Source organism: Pogoniulus pusillus, chromosome 33, assembly GCF_015220805.1.
Source record: "Pogoniulus pusillus isolate bPogPus1 chromosome 33, bPogPus1.pri, whole genome shotgun sequence".
In the NCBI taxonomy this organism is placed as follows: Eukaryota; Metazoa; Chordata; class Aves; order Piciformes; family Lybiidae; genus Pogoniulus; species Pogoniulus pusillus.
Window position 1 is genome coordinate 11305234 of NC_087296.1, and position 21679 is coordinate 11326912.

A 21679-nucleotide genomic window follows, 5' to 3' on the forward strand; every position below is an offset into this window, starting at 1 on the left:
TGCAGGGTGCCTGGCTTTGGAAGCAGAGCACAGGGGCTACACATGCGTGTTGTGGGGGTACTGTCATAGAGTCACACAACAGTGAGGATTGGAAGGGACCTCTGGAGATCTAGTCCAACCCCCCTGCTAGAGCAGGATCACCTAGATCATGTTGCACAGGAATGTGCCCAGGTGGGTTTGGAAAGTCTCCAGAGAAGGAGACTCCACTGACATATTTCTGACAGACAGGTACTTGGCAACTGCCTCCAGCAGGACTCTTGCTCTGTGTGATAATCTCCTCTGCTTAACACCAGCAAGATCTTCCCTGGCTCCCCTTTCTGGCAGGCTCCCTCTCAGAGCAGAAAGGTTTGCCCAGCACATTCTCTCAGCACAGACTCCTCTCCCAGAGGAAATCTCCTACCTCCCTTCACCCTTCCCAGCCCCACATGCCCACTTGGACACCCCTCCCCATCAGCAGCAGGGAGGTTTCTGGACCTCATCCCTCTCGCCTCCCTCCTCCCTGACAGAGTCAGTAGGCTGCAGCTCTGGCTTGGAATTCCCCTATCAGTGAAGAAAAATCCCCCCTGATTGCAGGAACCCAAATCTCCCACAGGGGTGGATGGGTGATGGAGTCCACATGTCACCTCTGTGGCATGTCACCTCACCAAAACAAATCATATGTGCCAAAGTACCTTGGCATAGAGCTCCCAGCCAGCAAGGGCTGTGAGGCTGGGGAGAACACTTTGGCACCTTAGGGACTAGAACATGCCTAGTAGCCTTAGTGGCACCTGGGCTTAGACCCAGAAACAGCATAAAGGCCATACAGGAGGGAAAGTAGCATTGCTGTTGTTATATAACCTGGAAAATACTGGAGGTACTCTGTGCCAGGGAGCATCTGCCAAGCAGACATCACAGACCATCATCACAGCTTGGGAGCCCTGTGCAACCACTGCTAACCCTGAACACGGCTGGAAAATGCTTTGGAGACTCAGCATGCACAGAAAGGAGAAGGCAGAGCAGTCAGGCTTGTCCAGACTGGTATAAGAAAGCAGGAGAGAATAGAGCAAGGGAAAAGACAAGGGTGAAGGAGGGTTGGAAAAGGGCCAGGAAGGTGAAGAGAGAGTATCTCAGGCAGAGTAGGAATGAGTGAGCCAGAAGGAGTGACAGCAGGGATGTGGCCAGAGCTATAAGGCAGAAGGAGGAACTGAACAACTTTTCTAACAGTCTAGAAGCAGAGGAGGTGTGCTTGGGAAGCCAGGCAGAAGCCTGACCAAAGTTTAGTCTGTCCAGCAGAAAAGTCAGTGCTTTTGTAGGAGACCTGATAGCTGCACTTGCAGACAGGCTTCACAGCCCAGCAAACAAGAGGGCAAAGAAGGCACCAGCATTGAAAACCTTTATCACCCAAACTGGAAGAACTGATGCCCTCAGCCTTGTCCAAGCGAGCAGGGACAGTGAAAGCTTTAGGGAGAAAGACAAGTTCAATGCTGGTTGTGTAAAGGCCAAGGATAGGAGAGGGGCATGGGAAGAGGGAGAGTCTATCAAAAAAAAACCCCACCATGTAAAAGCCACTTCTGTGACTGGGAAGAAGTCAGTGCTAGAAATTGAATTACAGTCATAGAATCAGTCAGGGTTGGCAGAGACCACAAGGATCATCCAGTTCCAACTGCCCTGCCGTGGGCAGGGACACCCTACCCTAGAGCAGGCTGCCTGAAGTTGTTGAGCATGAGAGTGGTGAGAAGCTGGACTGGGTTGCCCAGGGAGGTGGTTGAGGCCCCATGGCTGGAGGTGTTTAAGGCCAGGCTGGATGAGGCTGTGTGCAGCCTGCTCTAGGGTAGGGTGTCCCCACCCATGGCAGGGAGATTGGAACTTGATGATCCTTGTGATCCCTTCCAAGCCTGACTGATGCTATGATTCTATGAAATGGTGCCAGCTACCTGCGATGGAGCCCAAAGCAGGAACAGCACAAGTCTGGGAGGGAAAGTTCTGCTCCTTCCAGAAGCAAGCAGCAATGCCCCTGCAGAACAAGCCAGCACCAAAAGCAAAGTGCTCTCTCACAGCAACTGCAAAATGCTCTTTGGTTAGCATCAAAAACAAACACAAGAAAACAACTTACTGAGCAAAGAGTGTTTAGCATATTGAAAAGCCTTCAACCTGCAGAGATTTTCTCATCCCTTGCAGCACAAGAGCAGCAAACCCTTTGTAAGTCGCTGACAATGAACCTGGCATGTCCTCAGACCTGCAGAGCTTCCCCCTGGAAGGGAAAGTCTGATCTCTTTTTCCTGTAGTATGAAATATTTATTGTCAGCTGTGTGCAAACAAAAAAAGACACAGGGAAAGAAAAAAGGATCAGAAAGATGTGAAAGTAAAATACAACCATAGCAACCTTAGCATTTTGAAGGAGGGAAAAATGTTTATCTCCAGGAATCAAAAATATTTTGACAGTATCCTTCTCTTTTAGAGGGAAAACTGGAATTAGGCCCAGCTCCCACAGAGAGTTCTTCACTTTCATTATTGAAGCAAAAGCCACATTCAGTCAACACAGGTTTGCCTGACTCAGCTCAGCAGGATCAGTCATGATATCAACTAGAGAGTCACAGAAATACTTAAGCACAAGACTGAGCACAACCAAGGGAGAGGCAATTTCTCTGCTTTGAAAAAGCAAAGTGATTGACAAAAATCTCTTTGCAGCTTAGATTATCTCTGCATCAACCCAAATTCCTGGCAATATTTAATACTTCCAGTTTAGGGAAAAGCACTTTCTCCCTTTGGCTTAGGAACCTGATCCAACTCTCTTGCAGTAGAAGACTTTTGGCTGGCAACACCCCCAAGACCCTGGGGTGTTGGTGGCCAGCTTGCTGAACATGAGCCAGCAGTGTGCCCAGGTGGGCAAGAAGGGCAACAGCATCCTGGCCTGGATCAGCAGTGGTGTGAGCAGCAGGAGTAGGGAGGTGCTCATGCCCCTGTGCTCAGCACTGCTGAGACCACACCTCGAGTGCTGTGCCCAGTTTGGGTCACCACAGTACAGGAGGGACACTGAGGTGCTGGAGCAGGGGCAGAGAAGGGCAACGAGGCTGGGGAGAGCTCTGGCAAACATGGCCTGTGAGGAGCTGCTGAGGGAGCTGGGGGTGTTCAGTCTGGAGAAGAGGAGGCTGAGAGGGGACTTTATTGACCTCTACAGCTACCTAAAAGGAGGCTGTAGTGAGGCTGGAGCTGGTCTCTTCTCCCCAGTTACTAATGCTAGGACAAGAGGCCTCAAGTTGCATCAGGGGAGGTTTAGGTTGGCTGTTGGGAGGAAGTTCTTTCCTGAGCAGGTGGTCAGGCACTGGAACAGGCTGCCCAGGGAGGTGGTGGAATCCCCATCCCTGGAGGTGTTTAAAAGGAGAGTGGCTGCTGTGGTGCTTGAGGCTATGGTCTGGTGATGAAGGCTGCTGGGCTGAAGGTTGGACTGGATGCTCCTGGTGCTCCTTTCCAACCATAGTGATTCACAGTGATTAGATGTTGTGCGGAGGGCTTTGATTTGGTCAAGGACTTGTCAGTGTGAAACTGATGCTTGGACTCGAGGAGCTTGAAGGGCTTTGCCAATCTAAGAGATTCTGTGATTCTTTCCTCCCTACCTGGGGTACAACTCTTACCAGCTGAAGATTCCATTTTTGACCCTATGTGTTTTATCACAGACATTTGGGAGATGTTTTCAGTACTTTGATCACTTTCTTTTTCCAGAGAACATAACTTCTTCTACTGACAAATAGATGTTTAGAAAGTGTGTCCTTTTGCTTGCCAGCTTTATGGGATCTGCAGTTTCGTGGTCACCTCCAGCTGCCAACAGCAGCTAATGCTAGTGAGGAAGTTCATTAAAATACCATGGATCCAGACAGAATATCTGAGATCTCATCTTTTTATAGCTTATACACAGGAGTATTTATTTCTAGAGCTTTAGGTGATGTTCTTTGGTATTAACAACTACATTTCAAGCCCGAGGATGACATTCTATTTCCTCTTGTGAAGAAAACTCAGTTAGTGCCGCTGCAGTTTCCTCTTTGCTCCTTGAAAATTGGTCCCTTCCTAACTCTCTGGAAAGCATCTTGTGTTTTATTTTAAAAGAAAGCTGACAACAAAACTCAAATAATGACAATTCTCCAGTTTTTGGCAAGCAATAAGAACAAATAAGTCTCATTTAAAGTGAAAACACTGAAGAAAGAAGGGAGCGGGGGGAGGGAAGAGGATGGCTAGGAAGAAGGAATTGAAAAAGAGAGAAATAATTTAGTCCCAAACCTCACAAGTTTTGATTTAAAAACACCAAGGTCCCCGTTTTTGACCTGTTTCTCCAGCCTGACCACACTTGCCAGCAAGCTGAAGCGTGTTTCAGGGCTGTGGAAATGCATTTGAAACAGAAAACCTAAGTTCTGGTGAGAAAGCTGTGCTTGTGTGCTGACTTTAACAAGCACCCTGTTCCCATCGTGACACAGTAACTTGGTACTTGCTACAGCTCCATGGATTTTAATAGAGCTACCTCTAAAAGAGATTAAAGTTCCTCATCTGTGTTGTGCAGGAAACTGTGAGACCAGGTTCTCTGTGTTTTTGTGAGGCAATTAAGTGGCCTGGTTTCCACTAATAAAGAAAGTGCCCTAGTTCCCATTAACACCATTGAAGCTGTTCATTAAGATGACTAAAGTTAGAGAGTTCTGAAACCCTGGCCCATAGTCTTTGAAGAAAACACAGAGCCACAGCCAAGGAGATGCTCAGTGGAAGTTTAAAATGCACAGTGAGGCCCTAATTCTCCACTGCCACATCTCCCTGGGGTCACTGACAGCTGGGTACAGTCCTTGAGAAATACTACAAGGCAAGAAGGAAATCAAGACCTCACTTTTGCAGAGCATATACAATGAGTGCCAGGTAAAATTCTGCAGTAACCAAGAGCCTTCCCTACAATGACTTTAAGCTGTTAGCAGGCAATTTCTATTTCCATTTTACTGACAGGAGACTAAAGCAGAGAGCAAAAAGCAAGCTAGGCTAGAAGGGAATGCCCAGGAATAGTAAAATAATTATTTTTTAGAGTGGATTGGTTAAACCACAAACAATTCTATGCAGGCATCCATTCAAAGCCAAAGCTGCTTTTATTCTGTTGAGTGTTGGTTTATTCTGAACGTGAATTGATTTAAATCAAATTGCAGCTGGTTCTGTTGTGAATAAGAGCATGCAAAATGAGGCTCAACACAGATCACAGACACTTCCAATGTAATTAATTAATTGTCCTTAGTACATGAGATCACATAGGAAGAGTGCCAAGGTGCAGAGATAAGGACGGGGCTCTTTGGCATCAGGGCTTTTCCTCTCCAGCCCTTCCTTGGGGTGCTGCCTAAACCATCTTCCTTATCACCAGACAGCACAGCCTTGGATCCTTAATCCTTTGGGAGCCAGAGGAGGTATTCCTGTCTCTCCCTGTCACCTAGAAGGTAGTGACAGCTCTCAGGGACAGCATTTCATGCATTTAGTGGGCTGATTGGACAAACACGCAGCACCTTTTGCCTAGAGACCAGGAGGAAGCACTTGACCCAGGAGGGTGCATTCATTGACCTCTGTAGGCAGCAAGAGCAGAGAAGCAGTGTGACACAACACAGGGAGCACAGACTTCTGTTTTCAGGAGTCAGCCTTAAAAGCCTTCTAGTCAGCTTCTTCCCTCAGGTCAGACTGGCAGGTGTAGCTCGATTCTAAACGTTAGAAGAAGAAGCAGAAAGATCAGTAAACATCCACTGCATCTTCCCACCTTACTACTGTATTTTTAACAATCATGTTCAGTTTGAAATTGTAGCTTCTCACAGCAAGTCTCCACGATTTTTACACTTCCCAAAACAAAGATGAAATGACCTCCTGAAGTGCTCACAGGTACCTCAGGGCAGTGCAGTTCTACTAACATCTACGTGGTTGCTGTAGTACCACAGCCCTACTCTGAGCCATTAGGAGTCCTACAGCCCAGCTGACAGTCAAATACTCCGCGGTGCAAACATGAGTGGAATGCTGCATTCACTTCCACCTGTGTGCAGCCACTGTCCAGGCAAACCCACCTATTTTAAGGTCCTTCCACCTTCTTTGAGCATTGTTTCCTTCAGCTTCCTAATGCGTGGCTCCCCCCAGCTCTCTGCTCTTCCTTCATCCTTTCAATCCTGGTTTCACCAGCGCTCTGCTCCTTCTTCAGCCTGTCACTTCTGCCTTGCTATGATCTTAGCCAGAAATCATGTTAACATTTTAGTCATAATCACATCAGAGAACAAACAAAATTGTATCAAGAAGAGCTTTCCTCTCGTTTTTCAACTTTTCCTGCCAGTTAATCATGAGTCCAGCAAGAAAAATAACAACACACCATGTTTTTGTAGCCCACGAATGTGGATTATTCTTCTCTACAGCTCTTAGAGAAAGTAATTTAAGAGGAGTAGAAGAGTCATACCTAAAAAGCTGCTTACTGGGTGAAGGAAATGGGATCAAAATGTTTGTTAAGAGGTATCAAGGCAAAAAGCAAAAGTATAAAGTAAAAATCAGCTCTGAGACTAAAAGTCTAGGTGCCTTCTGCTCCAGTGAAGAAACAGAAAGAGGACAATCTTGAGTGAAAAGAGAGAGGCAAAACTTCAGCTCCTTCAGGGGATTACGCTCATGTTTCAAACGTTCTTTAGAACTCTTAACTATTTAGCTGTAAACGTCTCACGGCTACGTAAAAGGAGCAATGCTGAGCCTGGGGGGAATGGCAGATTGATTTGGCGAGGGTTGGGGGGGGGAAGGCAGACGAGAGTCGCTTCTCTGCGGGACCCGGCATCCCGCCGCCGCCTGCAGGCCCCGGGAGCTTGCGTTCGCACCGCGCTTTTTGCGACGGGAAAACCAGAAACAACAAAACCCCAACCAAGTGGAGGTGGGGAGGAGGAAGGAGCGGGAGCTGCCTGACCTCCCCTCGCCGTCCCCAGGAGCCTCCGCCGAGCCGCTCCCCGCCGGCCGGGGGTACTTTTCCCGGGGCTCCGGGCAGCGAAGGGGAGCCGCGGCTTTCTGCCGGCCACTGGAACGGCGAGGCAGGGTGTTGCAGGAGGCAAAGGAGGGAGACTCAGGCTTTGCTCCTGTGAAGTGATAAGTCTCCGGGAAAGGAGGATGATGGTTTGCCCGGGATTCAGCTGCACGCCATCAGTGCAGCTCCGAGCCCGCTGCAGCGGACGCGCCGGAGGGGGCCACTGCAGAAAGGAACTCGCTGGTCACACGACGTATTTCCAACCGGGCTTGAGACAGATCCTGAGGTTTCACCTCTCCCTGGTGGCTCTCTGGGCCTGCCAGAGAGACCCCCGAACCGCGGCACCCGCAACGGGGACCTGACAGAGGTGGCAAGGCTGCGCCTTCCCAGCTGCGTCCCGGGAAAGCCCGTCCCTGTCCCAGGGAGCAGGCAGATCTAAGGAGGGAAAGAAAATGAATTAATACGGAGAAAATGAGAACAGCAATCGCATGTTAACGCTGGGGGCTTCCCGGAGGAGTGACCTCACAAGGCTGCCCAAGAGGATTTGGTAGACGGATCCGCGATGAACAACGCGGGTGTAAGCTCCGCTCGGGGAGCTAACCGTGGGCTAGCTCAGGTTTCTGTAGGAGAAAAACAAGAAAGACTTGTTCCCTAGGGAAAAAAAAAAAGGAAAAGGAACAAACCCCAACAACATAGGACAGCAGGAACTATCTCTAGAGCGAGGAGAAATGACAAATCTGGCAGTACCGATGCGTGACATGAAATACTTCAGTGCAGAACGCCAGGACAGCTCGGAACGGCACCGGCGTCCCGCTGGTGACTAATGCTGTTTCGGAGGGGTTTCACATCCCCACCCTCCAGCCGGTCGCCCAGGCTCGGAAGAATTTGCAGGAGCATCTAAAGCAGCTGCACCCCATGCGAGGTGACAGGGATTTTTATCTCAGAGTGTCCCCTACCGCTCTGACGGGCGGTGGCTGCGGCGGAACATCGCTCCCCGCTCCCGAGCGGGTCTGGCCTCCGCAGGTGCCTCAAATCCCTGTCCTCGTAGCACAGGCAACGGAGAGGAATTTTTTATTCTGGGCTGAGCTTTATGTTTATTTAATCTAGAAACTCCCACGCCGAGCAGTAAAACTGCTGAGTCTGCTTCCAGATTTTCACCGCGCTGGTGCTTCAAATTGCAGCCGGGCGCCGGAATCCTAAATTCATAGAACGGTTCGGATTGGAAAGGACCTTAAAGATCATCTCCAGCCTCCCTGCCATGGACAGGGTAACCTTCCACTAGACCAGCCAGAGGCAGTTCCTGCTATTCTATTTCTCCCGAATGGTCCCAATGCTTTTTTTAGGTTGGATTTTTTGTTGTTGTTCGTGTGGTGGTTTTTGTTCTTAGGTCTTTTATTCTATTTTTTTGTGTGTGTGTGATTTTTTTTCTTTGTTTGAGTTTTTTTGTTTGGTTTTGGGGGGTTTGTTTTAGGTTTTGTTTGTTTGCTTTTCGGTGTTTTGTTCGGTTTGTTTGTTTGTGTTCAGATGATAATTTTTTTTTTCAGTGGTGGTTCGGGGAAGATATTTCGTTGTTGCGGTTTTTTTTCTTTGGTCAGATCCCATCAAAGGGACCATTGTGGGGAATGTGTCCCCAGTTCCCGGGAGCTGCCTTAGCCTTTCCCTCTGGCCCTTCTCTTCTCTTGTGCCTAAGCAGCAGCGGAGCCGCGCACACGGGCAGCATGAAAAGGATGCCCCGGTAGGGCAATGAGGCATGAAATCCCGCTGTTCCTTTACACAGCAGCAGCAGCCACATGAAAGAGCCAACACCCGACGTGTCACCAAATGTACTTGCAAAGACCGAGGGTATTAGCGAGAGGGGGGGGGGGAAAGGCTGGCGCCGGTTTCTCTTTCGCCACGGCGCCTTCCAGCATGCACAGCCGCAAGCGAGCCGCAAAGCACCTGCGCCCGAGCGAATGCAAAGCCGAGTCCCCGGCCCCATCGGCAGCTCGGTGAGAGCCAGCCGGAGCTGACTCCTCCCGCGGGCAGCAGCTCTTGGGGGTGCCTGCTCGGCCCGCCGGGCTCTCAGCGTGCCCCGAAAGCGCAGCCGGAGTCCCCGCTGCCTCCTCCGGCTCTTTTCTCCCTTCCCGACCCGCCGTTCTCCCCCTTCCTCGGGCTGGAAACCCGAAGAAGCAAGTGCCCGGCGGCCACGGTGGTGAGACGGGAACATCCCCCGTCACTTGGGGGTTCCCGGTAATTGCTTCTCTCCGGAAGGTGCTGGAGGCTGGGGGGGAGGGAAGAGGGGGAGAGGGGGAAGGGCTGCTCCTGCCCAGCTGTACCTGAACACTTCAGGACAGGGCGACACGGCGGTGATCGGGCTGCTGCCGTCGCCGCAGCGTGCTCACCGCCCCCAGCTACTCTCAGCCAGCGTCCTGGCAGCCAGAGTGGCAGAAAAATGGTTCCCGTGATGGTGGCAGACGGGACAAGGCAGAGCGAGACAGCCTTCGAAGGTGGGAGATCCGCGAACGCACCAGCCCGACTGTGCTTTGTCAGGAACTCGGAATTAGAGAACAGCTGACGGAGAGGTGAGGGGGAAACCCCAAACGAAAGCAAAATAAAACTCGCCTTCTACAGAGCCTCCGGTAACCGAGCCTCTACGCTTCCTCCGAGTCCTTTCCAGCCGGGATTACCGCCGTGCTTGGCTCTCGTCCCTGCCGGTGCCCGCTGCGCCTCGGAGCCCCGGCGAAACGGGGCGGGCGGGGCCGCAAGCTCGGCTGGGCTGGGATTTGTATCTTCCCGGGGATTTATACTCTTCCCAGGATTTATGCCCTTCCCAGGCTTTATACCCTCCCTGGGGTTTACACAGCCTCAAACTCGCGCTCCTGTGCTCTACGCGACACACGGCGGCACCGGGGGAGCCGCGGCCGGGACTGCTCACCACCACCGGGGGCTTTGCAGGGCGGCACAGGGGTGCTGATCAGGCTCGGGGCTTTGGGGCTAGGGGCCAGAAGACCCCCCCTAAACGCCGGGTGGGACATTAGGGCCGCCTTCTCGCACATACCCCTCGACCCCCGGCGACATGGAAGGACCAGGAAGCCAGATGCTGCTTGTTTCCCCCGGAGGATGCCCCGAAGCCCCGTGTCGGGGGCATCTGCCGCTCTCCACTCCCTGCCTGCCGCGACCCGAGAGCGGCTGGACCCCTACGGCGCTGCCGCCCGCTTCTTCGCGGTGGGCGGCCCCCCCCGTGCCCGTCACCCCCGGCGGGGCGGGGCGCGTTTGGCCGGGGGCGGGCCGGCGGGCTTGAGGCTGTGCCGCGGCGTGGGAAAGCACTTCAGAGACGGTTCGCTCTGCTGGCGGTGCGGAGCGGAGCCGAGCCGTGCCGTACCGGAGGTCCCCTTCTTCTTCCCCCCACCCCCCTACGGATTTATTTATCTCTGTCCATACCACGGCCATAAGCTGCGCCGCGTCCTATGCCCACGATGAAGCGGCCGTGTGAGGAAACTACCTCAGACAGCGACATGGACGAGACGATAGACGTGGGGAGCGAGAACAACTACTCCGGGTAAGTGGAGCACCTCCAGATCCCCGGGATTGCCGACTCGGAATGTGCCCCGGGATGAGGCAGGGCCAGGGGGTATCTCGACCGGGATAGGCAGCCGCTGAGTGAGAAGAAGGGTGAAGGTTTGTACCACTCCAGGTCAAATAGCAGCTTGTTGATAGCTCCCCACAGGAATTCACCCCGCGGTTTAGCTGCTTGACCCTCGGCGTTACTCGGAGCCTGTGAGCCCACGGGCTGCAGCTCGTTAGCTTCGCTTAATTGGCCATTTTCAACCAGATTTTCCCCAAACTAGCTCCGCAGTAGGCCGGGAAACCTACGGGAACGGGTGCCAGGGGGAAAGGAGTGGCGAGCAGAGAGCAGGGATGCGCAGCAATTGAGTCGTGACTTCAGCAAATCCCCAGAGCAAGCCTTCGGCTGAAGGTGCTCCTGGATTCCCTGCTGGTGGTCAGAGCTGCCCTTGCCCATTTAGAGGCACAAGAACTGCAGCCTCCATCCAGTGTACTTCACTGGCTAAACAAGTATTGAAAGCTACTGGCTTTTTTTGCTTGCTCATGCTGAAATAAAAGCCTTTTCTTACTCCTGGGCAGTGTAGTCTTAAAAGTAAATCTTGAACTCTGATCCTGGTGCGGGACCACCCAACAGACCCACACTGGGCAGCTGGCTTTGGACTTGTAGTGATGGGCAGGGATGGCAAAACCTAGTGGGCAAGTAGAGGTGGTGGCATCAGATACGTGTAGTTAACACTGCTAGAGCATATGGAGATGGAGGGAAGATTTAGGTTGGACATTAGGAAAAAACCCTTGCTCAAAAGGATTACGAGGGCAGCCACCTTACAGAATCACTGCATTTAATGTTACTGTCAGGCCCTGGAACAGGCAGCTCAGGAAAGCAGTGAAGTCCACATCCTTGGAGGAGTTTAAAAGACTTGTAGATGTGGTACTGGGGGACCCAGCAGTGCTGGGTTAATGGTTTGGCTTAATGATCTTAAAGCTCTTTTCCAACCTAAACAATTCTATGGATTCTATGGTTCGTGTGGCTTAGGACTTTGGTTCTTCAACCTGTGTCTGGTAGACAGGGCCTTATATGCAACAAAAATGGAATCAACTGAGCTGGGCAATGAGCTGTCTCCAGAAAAGGACTTTATTGCCAAGAGACTGTTCAGTCAATTCCAAAAATGTGCTGGGTCCATCACAAATGAAGGATTTCTGTCCCTTTAAAAACACTGTGCAGTGCAAAGCACATCTTCCAAGCACTGAAAGTGGCAGGAGAAGGACTGCACATACTAAATACTGTGACCTAGGGTGTCTTCAAAGACCAACGTCAAGCTGTGCAACACCTGACATACTTCCATTGCTCCACAGGCAAAGCAACAGTTCTGTCATTCGCTCAAGCTCCCCAACAACAACATCTCAGATTATGGCCAGAAAGAAAAGAAGAGGGGTACGTTGTGTTCAATTCTCTTCCCGTGTGACAGTGTGCATGCGTGCGGTGATTTTTACCCTTCAGCTTCTTTTACAAACCTCATGTGTCTTTGGGTTTTGTTTTCTTTTGGGACTAGATTATAGAGAAGAGGCGCCGAGATCGTATAAATAACAGTTTATCAGAGCTGAGGAGGCTTGTGCCAACTGCTTTTGAAAAACAAGTAAGCTTTTTTTTCCCCTCCCTCCTCCCCCCCCTTTTTTTTTTCCTTTCTTTTTCTTCTGTATCTCATCTGGCAATGTTAGTTCTCTTGTAAAACTCATTAAAATAATACTGTATGTGTCCTGATCTGGCACAAAGCAGGCATTTCAATAAAAATGCTTTCTTGTGGTGAAACTATTAGAAACATAATTCATTATAAGGCTGAAAAACATTTCCATTCTTTGACTCGTGCTTTTTTTTTTCCCCTTAAGGGTAACTGTGTTCATGTTGCCTCTGTTCTTTCGATGAATTCCAGTAGTGGTTTTGTTAAAAATGTGCTTTACTCCATATTTATTAAAAAATAAAACCCACCCAAAGCCAAGACACAGCTCCCCCAAACCTGTGTAACCTTCTCTCTTTAAATATCATTTCCTTCACTTCTGCTTTAAGACACCTTTTACTTTCAATTGACCATTTCAGTTACCAACCAATCCACTTTCCTAAAGAGGGAGCAGGCAGTATGGATTATTCATGTTTTAAAATGACTCTTTACAAGCAGGGCATTAGGAGGGGGCCTAGACCCATGTCATGTGAGCTGGCGAAGTCAGGGATAGCTACAGAGACTTTTGGTGAGAGAAGTATCCAGTAAGGAGGCTGGAAGGATCCAGCTAACTTCAGTTAAGGTAGTTTGGGTCTGAACCAATAGACCCAAAGCCTGGAGTACAGCCTGTCCTGTATAAAGGGCATGTTTATGCCATTGAAATTCAGTTATGTATTTCCTTTCTGTATCTTGATTTTTCATTTGGGGGGCTTTGGTTTGATAGTTTAGCCTTGTTCTTTTACTGGAGGTACCTGAAGAAGATCTGTGGGTACTGCGCCGGGCACAACAAGCAGCTAACTGAAAAGAAAGAACCTAACTTCTTGTAACAGTAAAATAAACCCCAGAAAGCAAAATTAAAGAGCAGGATTGCAGGGGCTGAATGTCAGTGGCAGCAGCATGGCAAACGCTGCCTGTGATGTCCTTGGTCTGAAGAAAAGGCAGCTGTAAAGAAAAGTTTCATATCGTGATGATGGTGAGAGCATCGCTTGTGTCACCTGCAATATGCTGTTCATAACTGTGCTAGCTGTGACTATCCCCTCCTGTAGGCTCTGGCAAAGCAGAGTGGCAGGGATATTTTCAGCTAGATAAACAGGGGCAAGAGACAACAGTTGTTTGTCCCTTTTTATTGTTTACTTCTTGAAAACCACAAACATTATAAAACAAATCCTACAGAGCCCTTGGAAATTACCCAGCGCCATGCAGTTTTGAGCTATTAGTCACTCTCACTGAGACAGCTTGTACTGTGGCTGTGGAAAAGATGAAGCCTGAGAGAACTAAGGGATGTAGCTGCATGTAAAATGGGGGAATCTGACCGAAAATTCATAAGCACAACAACCTTTGTATGAGGAAAGTGCTGAAAGCAGTAAGGGGGATTGAAAGAAAAGTGTTGGCGTAAAACTGAGCGTGTGCTGTATTCTGCTCAGGGAGCCTCACCATTTTCCTGCACTATGCCAAGGACAAAGTCATAGGTCCTCTTCCAGCTCCTTGACATTCAGCTCACTGAAGTTTCCAAGTTGGAGGTTTAGTTTCGCTTCCGCCTCGCTCCCTCCCTCCCCACAACACAGCTCTGCTCTCTAGAGTCCCTGGCAGCGGTCTGCTATGGCACAGTGGGGCTGTGGGGCAAGGTCTCAGCTTTACCTGGTCACTGGCAGTGAGGTGGCCCAGGTGCTAGCTAGGAGAACATGGCTCACACAAGCCATCCACCCGTGGCTGCAGCTCATGTGGGCCTGGTTTTAACTAATGCAGAGGAGTGAGCTCTTGCAGTGGAGCAATGTCTGCACGGTAAACTCAGTTGTCTGGCTGTGCTCAGGTAGTGACACCATACAAAGCAGTTTTACTTAGAGACCAGTGTGTTCACAGCACCTTTGGAGTTGTATTTCATACTTTCCCAGCACCTATTGTAGCTATGTGAGCCACCTTGGGTAACAGCAAATATTTCTTACTGAGAGAGGAGCTAAACTCTCTCACAGTGTTTAGCTTCATGCAGAGATGTGGTGCTCAGGCACATGCTTTAGCACCAGGCTTGGTAGAGGTAAAGAATGGTTGGTCTGGATGACCTCCAGAGTCTTGCCCACCCAAAATACAGTGCTGTGATTCTGTGATTTTTTATGGTTCTGTGACTTTCATGGTTCTACACTTCTGTGTCTCTGTGATCCTCCGTCCCTGCAAACGAGACTTGTTGCTAACTTTAAGCACTATGTGCCTGCTTTTTTCAATGCAGAGTGAGAATATTCAGAACTCAAAAGGCTATTAACGGGCGATAAAAAGGGAGACTTCTGGATGTGTGTCCACAGGGACACCTACTGGTAAAAGCAGCAACGAAATGTCGCAGCAGGGGCTCGGATTGCTGTGCAGACCTGTCCTGCCAGCTCTCCCTCTGTGTTTGTTGTCAAATAAACTCCAGAAAGCTACGTACTTCTCGCATTTCTTGAAGGTAGCATAGAGATGACAGCGTCAAAGGCCAGAGCTAGACTGAACTACAGCTTTAATAAAGCAAAATTCTGCTGCTGGTTTTGCTGGGGAGGGGACAGCATTAGTCCGCAGACAGAGTCTGGGAGGCAGATGCTCATGAAAGAATTAAGCCTAATGATAGGGGAAATTGAAACCATAAGGCTGAGCTCAGTGGAAAGTATATCAAATTAAAGTTCCTAGTACTTGTAAGCCTTTACTTATGCAAGTCTCTTATCTCAAAGGGATCTGCCAAATTAGAAAAAGCAGAAATACTGCAAATGACAGTGGATCATCTGAAGATGCTGCAGGCAACAGGAGGTAAAGGTAAGGAGCTGACCGTTTCTTTTCTAGCATTTGGAGAAATCTCAGGGAAAAGAAAAAAAAGACCTGCTATGAGGAGCTGTGATAGGCATTTCCAGATTAAAGGAGTGGAAATCAATGCTAATGGCAGGATTGAACTCGTGGGAAAGAACTACTGGGACAAAAGAAGCACTTGACCCTGGGCTTGTGTTTGCTTTCATAACACTGTGGGAGTAAAGGCTTCATTCACAGGCAGCCCAGTCAGAGATTTGTTTGGGGTTTCCAAAGAGCACTGAAATCTGCACAGGGAGACAAAACAAATACACAAACACCAAACATAAACAGGAGGTTTATGGTAACAATTGTGTAGCCCAAACCCAACGCTAAGCCTCATTATCCAGCAGCTCTACCCAAGCAAGCGGACGCAGAGGAGCTTTCATTATTGTCGGTGGACGGTCTTTGTTCTGGCAAAACTTTCAGATGCCAGGTTAGACCCTTTCGGTCAGCAGAACAAAACGCAGCCGTGCTCTGCGCGGGGGCAAGCACCTGGCGGAGCAGGCAGCGCTGCGCTGCGGTCGTGCTGCGTGCGTGTGTCGGAGGTGCGGGTCGCTGGCTGGCAGCGGTGCCGGCGTGACGCAGGGGCTGCGCTGGGTGACCCAGAAGCTCAGCTGACAGCCGGGAGCCGCGCGTACCTCGCTTGTGCAAGCTGACAGCCCGGAGGCTGCAGGCCAAACGATTTCAGCCACCCACGAGTTCTTCTGTGCAATCAACATTTTGGAACTTAACTCTGAGCAAAAAGCTTTAGCTGGCCGCCTGCAAAGCAGGGCCCCGCGTCCCCGTGCTACCCACCGTGGTTAGGGTTCAAACCGGTGCCATGCTAACAGCGCGATTTGACCCCTTCTGCTGTAGAGGTGAAGGCTAGAAAAGAGGAGGCTGATGCTCTCTCTCTTCTCCTTTCTTCTTAGACTTAGGCGTTTTTAGCCCGTGGCTGAATTACTGCTCTTCTCTTCACCTTTCAGTGATTCCAGAGCTGAGCTTCTGATGGGTGCACGCATACCAACAGATGGGGGTAGGAGAGGCTGGTGGTGTTTGTGAAAGTTAGCAGCAAGCTGACATAAGTGTTTGCTAGGTGTTACAAGGCTTTTGCATTAATGCATCTAAAACTTCACACTGATTTGCTAGAGGTGAAAGGCATTTTGTTCTTCACCTAACACACTTGCCTCTCCATTCCTCAGAAAACGTGCACAATTAAAACAAAGGGGGGGAGAGGGGGTGGGGAAGCGAAACAGTTAATTTTTATATCCCAAAAAGTCCTTTAAAAAGCACTCTTTATTTGGTAGAGCTCTTGAGGAAACTCTTGAAAGTTACGGAAGGCCAGAATTGGTCATGCTTGTGCAATTTGAATTCAGATCCTCTGTTGCGTGTCGGCGATGGTGCCGTCTGCGGGGGCTGCGTGCTGGCTCTCCACGAGCTCTCGTCTCACTTGGTGTACAGGGCAAACAAGGCTGAGCTGCTGAGGGACGTGGTGCTTGCTTCTCTTGGTCCTCCCTGCACGATGTGCCACTCAGCTATCCCAGCTTGATCCCTGCCTCGCACCCTGCATCGCTCCTCTGGAGAACTGCAGCAGCTTCTGCCCTCCGATGTCTGTACCCACAGCAGGAGGGTCAGGAAGTGAACCCCATCAGAGACTTAATTTACTCTAATTTGGGTACCTCCCCCTCCTCCCCCCCCCAAAAAAAAAGTATGTTGGGGATTATTTTATTTTGAGGGGGGATTATTTACTCTTTTTTGAGCTCTGGGCAAGCAACTGGACTCGATGATCTCAAAGATCTCTTCCAACCTCAACGGTTCTATGATTCTATTTTGTGAAGGGTCAGGTTGGGTGGGCTGGGATCTGCCATAGGAGATGTGTGTGGGTTGGCAGAGCCCTGGTTCCCGGTGGAACAAGCTGGATTTTGTTGTCCCTGTCTTCTTGGTCAGCTGCTGCCAGGCCATTCCCTGCCACAGCTGCCGAGAGCAGTGTGGGAAGGTTCCACGCATCAGGGTACAGAAGAGGTGATGCTGGCTCAGCCCCACGCCATGGTCTGTAGTTGGTGATGCTTCACTGTAACACCTGATCACTTCACAAATACTTTATCTTTGCCGTGAGCCCCAGAGAGAAGAGCAATCTCGCTGCATGGAGTAAGAAACTTGAAGGGAAAGGAGTTTCATGCTAGCACTGGGCAAAGTTTAAGCCTGCTTTTCCTGCTTGCTGAATGTTTTACTTTGCAACCTAAGTAACAGCTTCAAATATCATTTCCTAGGGTGTTTTAAAGGCAGATGCTTGTTTTATTTGCAAGTGTAGTTATTCCCACTTTGTAACTCATCATCTGAGCCAGGAACTGCTTTGGATCAATAAAAAAAAATGTGCAACCCTCATTTTTCCTATGGACAAAAGCTATTTTTGTAGCAGGGAGAAATGGGTCCCAATACCCTTATGTTCCACGCATTGAGGGCTGGAAAAAGCTCATCCTCCTCGCACAGAAATGGAGGACACCCACTATGAGGAATGCCTGGGGCTAAGCAAGTCAGGGTGGAGTCAGACGCTGCTCGGTGTGGTGTGCCCGAGGTGGGCACCGCAGAAGGAAACCCAACGTGGCTTCTGTCCCTTCGCTGCTATTCAGAGCTTCCCAGGCAGGCAGGCAGGCTGCCACCTCTGCGGTTCTGTGCAGACTCCTTATTTCCACCACCCTGAGGCAGGTATGGGCAACGGTCTCCTGTTCGTGTTGAGCTATTTTGGCCTGGGGCCAGGGCTTTTCACTGACTGTACAAGCAAGCACAGGCGAGGAGTAATTTGTCATCAGGGAGTCGCTGGCTGGGACCTTGTTGTGCCTTTATTGCATCTTCACTGCAAATTTAGACTGGGTGACTGACAGCTGTGTCGGTGTAGCTCAGGTGCCTCAGCCATTCTCCTGTGTGCAGAGCAGGTGGGTTACCAGGACAGCTGAAGCAAAACGCAGGCTTCTCATTTGCTACAAACCACCGCTGCATATGCGTGGGGGGGTGTGGTGTGTGTGTGTGGTGGTGAAGGATGTTCCCGGACGTTGGAAAGGAACAAACCCCAGCGTTATAAACTCGTTCTCATTGGGGGAAACATGCAAAGGAGAGACCTGAATAGATAACCATCCCAATCAAAACATAATGGTGCCTGGGAGTCCCAGCTCTCATCTCCCTTCTGTTTTCATGTCTGGGCCACCAGAGGAGACTGAGGGAGAGCCAGGATCACCAGGGCTTTGGGACAGCTCGTCACAGAGCCAGCAGCTCAGACTCACGGGAAGCTGGTGACAACCACATCCCCCACATCTCCTCCGGTCCAGAGGGAGGGAGGCTGGGAAGCCCTGGCTTCAGCTGCATGCTCTCAGGACTCCCAGGCTGGCTGACTCATGGCCAGAGCCGGGAGGCGGCTTTGGCTGCACGTCAGCCCCTCTGAAGCTGCCGGAGGTCCTGGAGCCTCTGGCACAGAGGCAGTCCCCATGCCAGGCTGGTTGGCACCCCAGCAGGTACCCCGCTAGCTCAGCGCTGCTTGCCTGCCCGGCGTCGGTTTCTGCGGAGCTCAAAGCGCGGCGTTCCCAGCCAGCGCTGGGGCGCGCTGGCCCTGGCAGGATGGAAACGGCGAGGAGCCGGTGCCTGTCGAGACGAGTCCCCGAGCCCCGCTGCTCCCCGACGGGCTGGCTGAGCTGCTCTCGGGTTGCAGGCAGGCGCAGGTGAGGAGGCAGCCTGCACCAGGAGAGCTGGGGGGTTTGGCAGCAGGGCGCGCACAGCAGGCAGGGGATTTGGGGCGACATCTATAAAGGAGCTCAAGTTAACAACGCGGGCGCGCAGCCACAGAAAGGTTCCTTTCTTGCACGAAAGCTGCTAAGAGTGGAGTCAGCTCTCTGGGGCCAGCGTTCTTCAGGAAGACTGAGATTATTCCATGGCAGAGAGTGCAAGGCCTGATGCAGATACTGCATTAGCTATGCATTCCAACATAATAAGGGCTCTTGATCTCTACATCCTATCTCAAAATCTTCAGTGAGAGCACCGCACAAGCTTGGGAGTGGATAGGACATTATTCCCCCAAGGAGACTACTTTTAAACTAAACGAAGAGCATTCCCCAAACTGGAATAGGTTTTTGTAGTTGATGAGCTGCAGCTTAAATCCTAGATTTTGATGCTAAGCCCTTGTAGAAAGGGAGTATCTTTTCATGTGCATTTAATAAGACCCTTTTTTTTTCCCCAAATGCCCTTTTTTCCCCCCCCTCCTTCCCCCCCAAATCCAAGCCTGTGGAGCTCCAGTTGCTGTTTGTTGAAATACCTCATGGGCCATATGACTGTCAGTCTTCCATCTCCAAATTAGCAATGGCATTACATAAAACGTTTTCCCAGTAAAGCTTTTTACTGTGTGTGTGCAGAGTCATGACAAGATGGTTTTAGTTTGGAGTTAAGTAACACCGTATGTCACATTGTCTTAATGACTGTGTGAAGTAGATGGGACCCCAGCAGCAGTTACAACTATCTCACAATGTCGAGAAATAGTTGGAGAGCCTTGTGATGAATGCCAGTGCAGGGGAAGAAAGGGCAGGGCAGTGCCTGCAAGCTCTCTGATCTCCAGCCTGCGTCTTTGTGTGGATGAAAGTCTTGTTCACACACACACGGATCAAAACTGCGCTGCAGCAGCTTGCTGAGGAATTTCAGGAGAGGCATCGTGTATCTTTTTAAGCATCACAAGTGCTTATGAACTTAATTCTTTTGCGCTGCTGTGTTGTCTGCTAAACCAGCTTCAGCCTATGCCGTTACAGGGGTGGTCACACAAATCGTTTACAGATCAAGAGAACAGGCCTTGCACGCTGCAAATCTTAACCCCTAGGTGGGAGATTCGCCAGCTGAGGTTAGCCTCGGCACCGAAGCTTGAGCGGGAGGCCAGCTTGACGCATCTTCTGCCCTCCCCTTGCAGGTTACTTCGACGCTCACTCCCTGGCCATGGATTTCATGAGCATTGGTTTCCGGGAGTGCCTGACCGAAGTGGCGAGGTACCTGACTTCGGTGGAGGGGCTCGACACGGCCGACCCCCTGCGCGTCAGACTCGTGTCCCACCTCAGCACCTGCGCCTCTCAGAGGGAAGCCGCCGCCATGACCTCCTCCATGGCTCACCACCACCACCCCCTGCACCCTCACCACTGGGCCGCTGCCTTTCACCACCTCCCGGCTGCCCTGCTGCAGCCGAACGGACTCCACGCTTCCGACGCCGCCCCGTGCAGACTCTCCTCGGACGTGCCCCCCCACGGCTCTGCCCTGCTCACCGCCACCTTCGCCCACGCCGACGCCGCCCTCAGAGTCCCCTCCGCCGGCAGCGTCGCTCCCTGCGTCCCCCCTCTCTCTACCTCCCTGCTGTCCCTCTCGGCCACCGTGCACGCCGCAGCGGCGGCCGCCACGGCCGCTGCCCAGAGCTTCCCCCTCTCCTTCACGGGCGCCTTCCCCATGCTTCCCCCCAGCGCGGCCGCCGCCGCCGTGGCTGCAGCGACAGCCATCACCCCGCCGCTGGCCGTGTCGGCCGCCGGCAGCCCGCAGCAGGCTGGCAGCGGGGGCGGCACTAAACCCTACCGACCCTGGGGGACTGAAGTTGGAGCCTTTTAAGTCCCCCTTCTCCCTCCCCAGCGCAGCTCCCTCCTCTCCCTCAGCACACACGCGTGTGCACACCCCCACGCGTGCCCACACGCACCCACACGCGAGGCTCCCAGGCTCTGCGCATCCTTCCCGAGGCTCTGGGACTCCTCATGTCCTTCCCGAGACTCCAGGACTCTGGAGCTCATTTCTTCCTGAGGCTCTGGCACTCCACGTGTCCTTCACAAGACTCCAGGACTCTGCGTGTCCTTCCTGCTTAGCCTGGCCAAGCGGCCACCTTCACCCGAAGGGCTTGAGAGGTGCCAGCAAGCCCACCTACACCTTGCTCAGCTACCCTTCTCCTCGCAGGCATCGGTGAGGACACCGCGTGGTACCTTCTTCTCAGCTGCCTTTGCTGAAGGCATCCTGGGGGAGCAGCAGAGGCTTTCAGGAGCAGTGTGACCATGTCAGAGCGTAGAAGTTCCCTGGGAAATACGTAGAAATACGTAGACATTAGAACTAATAATTCTCCAGCTATGCATCCTTGTTTGGCAGAGAGGTGAGGGGTCACACCTACTGTGTCTCCTCCAGGCTAGAAAAGGAGTTTTGAGTATTCTAAAGTGCCTGATATTGGAAAAAAAAATACCCATAATAAAAAGACTTTATCTATGTGTGTTCTGCTAAAACAAGTAATGTTGCACAGGTATGGAAATGGTATGGGAGAGAGCCAAAACCCTGCGTGCACCTTCAGAACTGGGATAGCTTTCCAGGGAAGGGCATGCTCTGGAAGGGGAGAGGGTTTTAAGCTTGCTGAGGAAGAATGTTCAGTTTGACAGCCTGGCTCTCCCTTCCTTACTTCAGGAAGAATGTTCAGTTTGACAGCCTGGCTCTCCCATCCTTACTTCAGGAAGAATGTTCAGTTTGGCAGCCTGGCTCTCCCTTCCTTACTTCAGGAAGAATGTTCAGTTTGGCAGCCTGGCTCTCCCTTCCTTACTTCAGGAAGAATGTTCAGTTTGGCAGCCTGGCTCTCCCTTCCTTACTTCAGGAAGAATGTTCAGTTTGGCAGCCTGGCTCTCCCTTCCTTACTTCA

The 21679-nt window shown here is 51.2% G+C and overlaps 1 protein-coding gene and 1 long non-coding RNA gene across 2 annotated transcripts; one reads left to right on the top strand and one right to left on the bottom strand.

Moving 5' to 3' along the window:
• Positions 1-3858: 3858 nt before the first annotated feature.
• On the bottom strand, positions 3859-10191 carry LOC135189729 (uncharacterized). The gene is made up of 3 exons (XR_010308244.1): positions 10002-10191; positions 6042-7399; positions 3859-5687 (listed from the first exon to the last, which is right to left on the bottom strand). It is a non-coding gene; the product is annotated as an uncharacterized LOC135189729 (long non-coding RNA).
• On the top strand, positions 10113-21258 carry HEY2 (hes related family bHLH transcription factor with YRPW motif 2). The gene is made up of 5 exons (XM_064170404.1): positions 10113-10502; positions 11861-11939; positions 12058-12141; positions 14913-14994; positions 19943-21258. The coding sequence occupies exons 1-5, from the start codon at positions 10411-10413 to the stop codon at positions 20620-20622; spliced, it is 1017 nt and encodes a 338-aa protein (XP_064026474.1). The 5' UTR covers positions 10113-10410; the 3' UTR covers positions 20623-21258.
• Positions 21259-21679: the final 421 nt, after the last annotated feature.

Bases quoted from the DNA above. Each gene is read 5' to 3' on its own strand.
- HEY2 (XM_064170404.1), top strand. From the start codon at position 10,411: ATGCCCACGATGAAGCGGCCGTGTGAGGAAACTACCTCAGACAGCGAC. The intron at 11,940-12,057 runs GTACGTTGTGTT...TTTTGGGACTAG, and splicing joins CCAGAAAGAAAAGAAGAGGG to ATTATAGAGAAGAGGCGCCG. The intron at 14,995-19,942 runs GTAAGGAGCTGA...CTCCCCTTGCAG, and splicing joins GCAGGCAACAGGAGGTAAAG to GTTACTTCGACGCTCACTCC.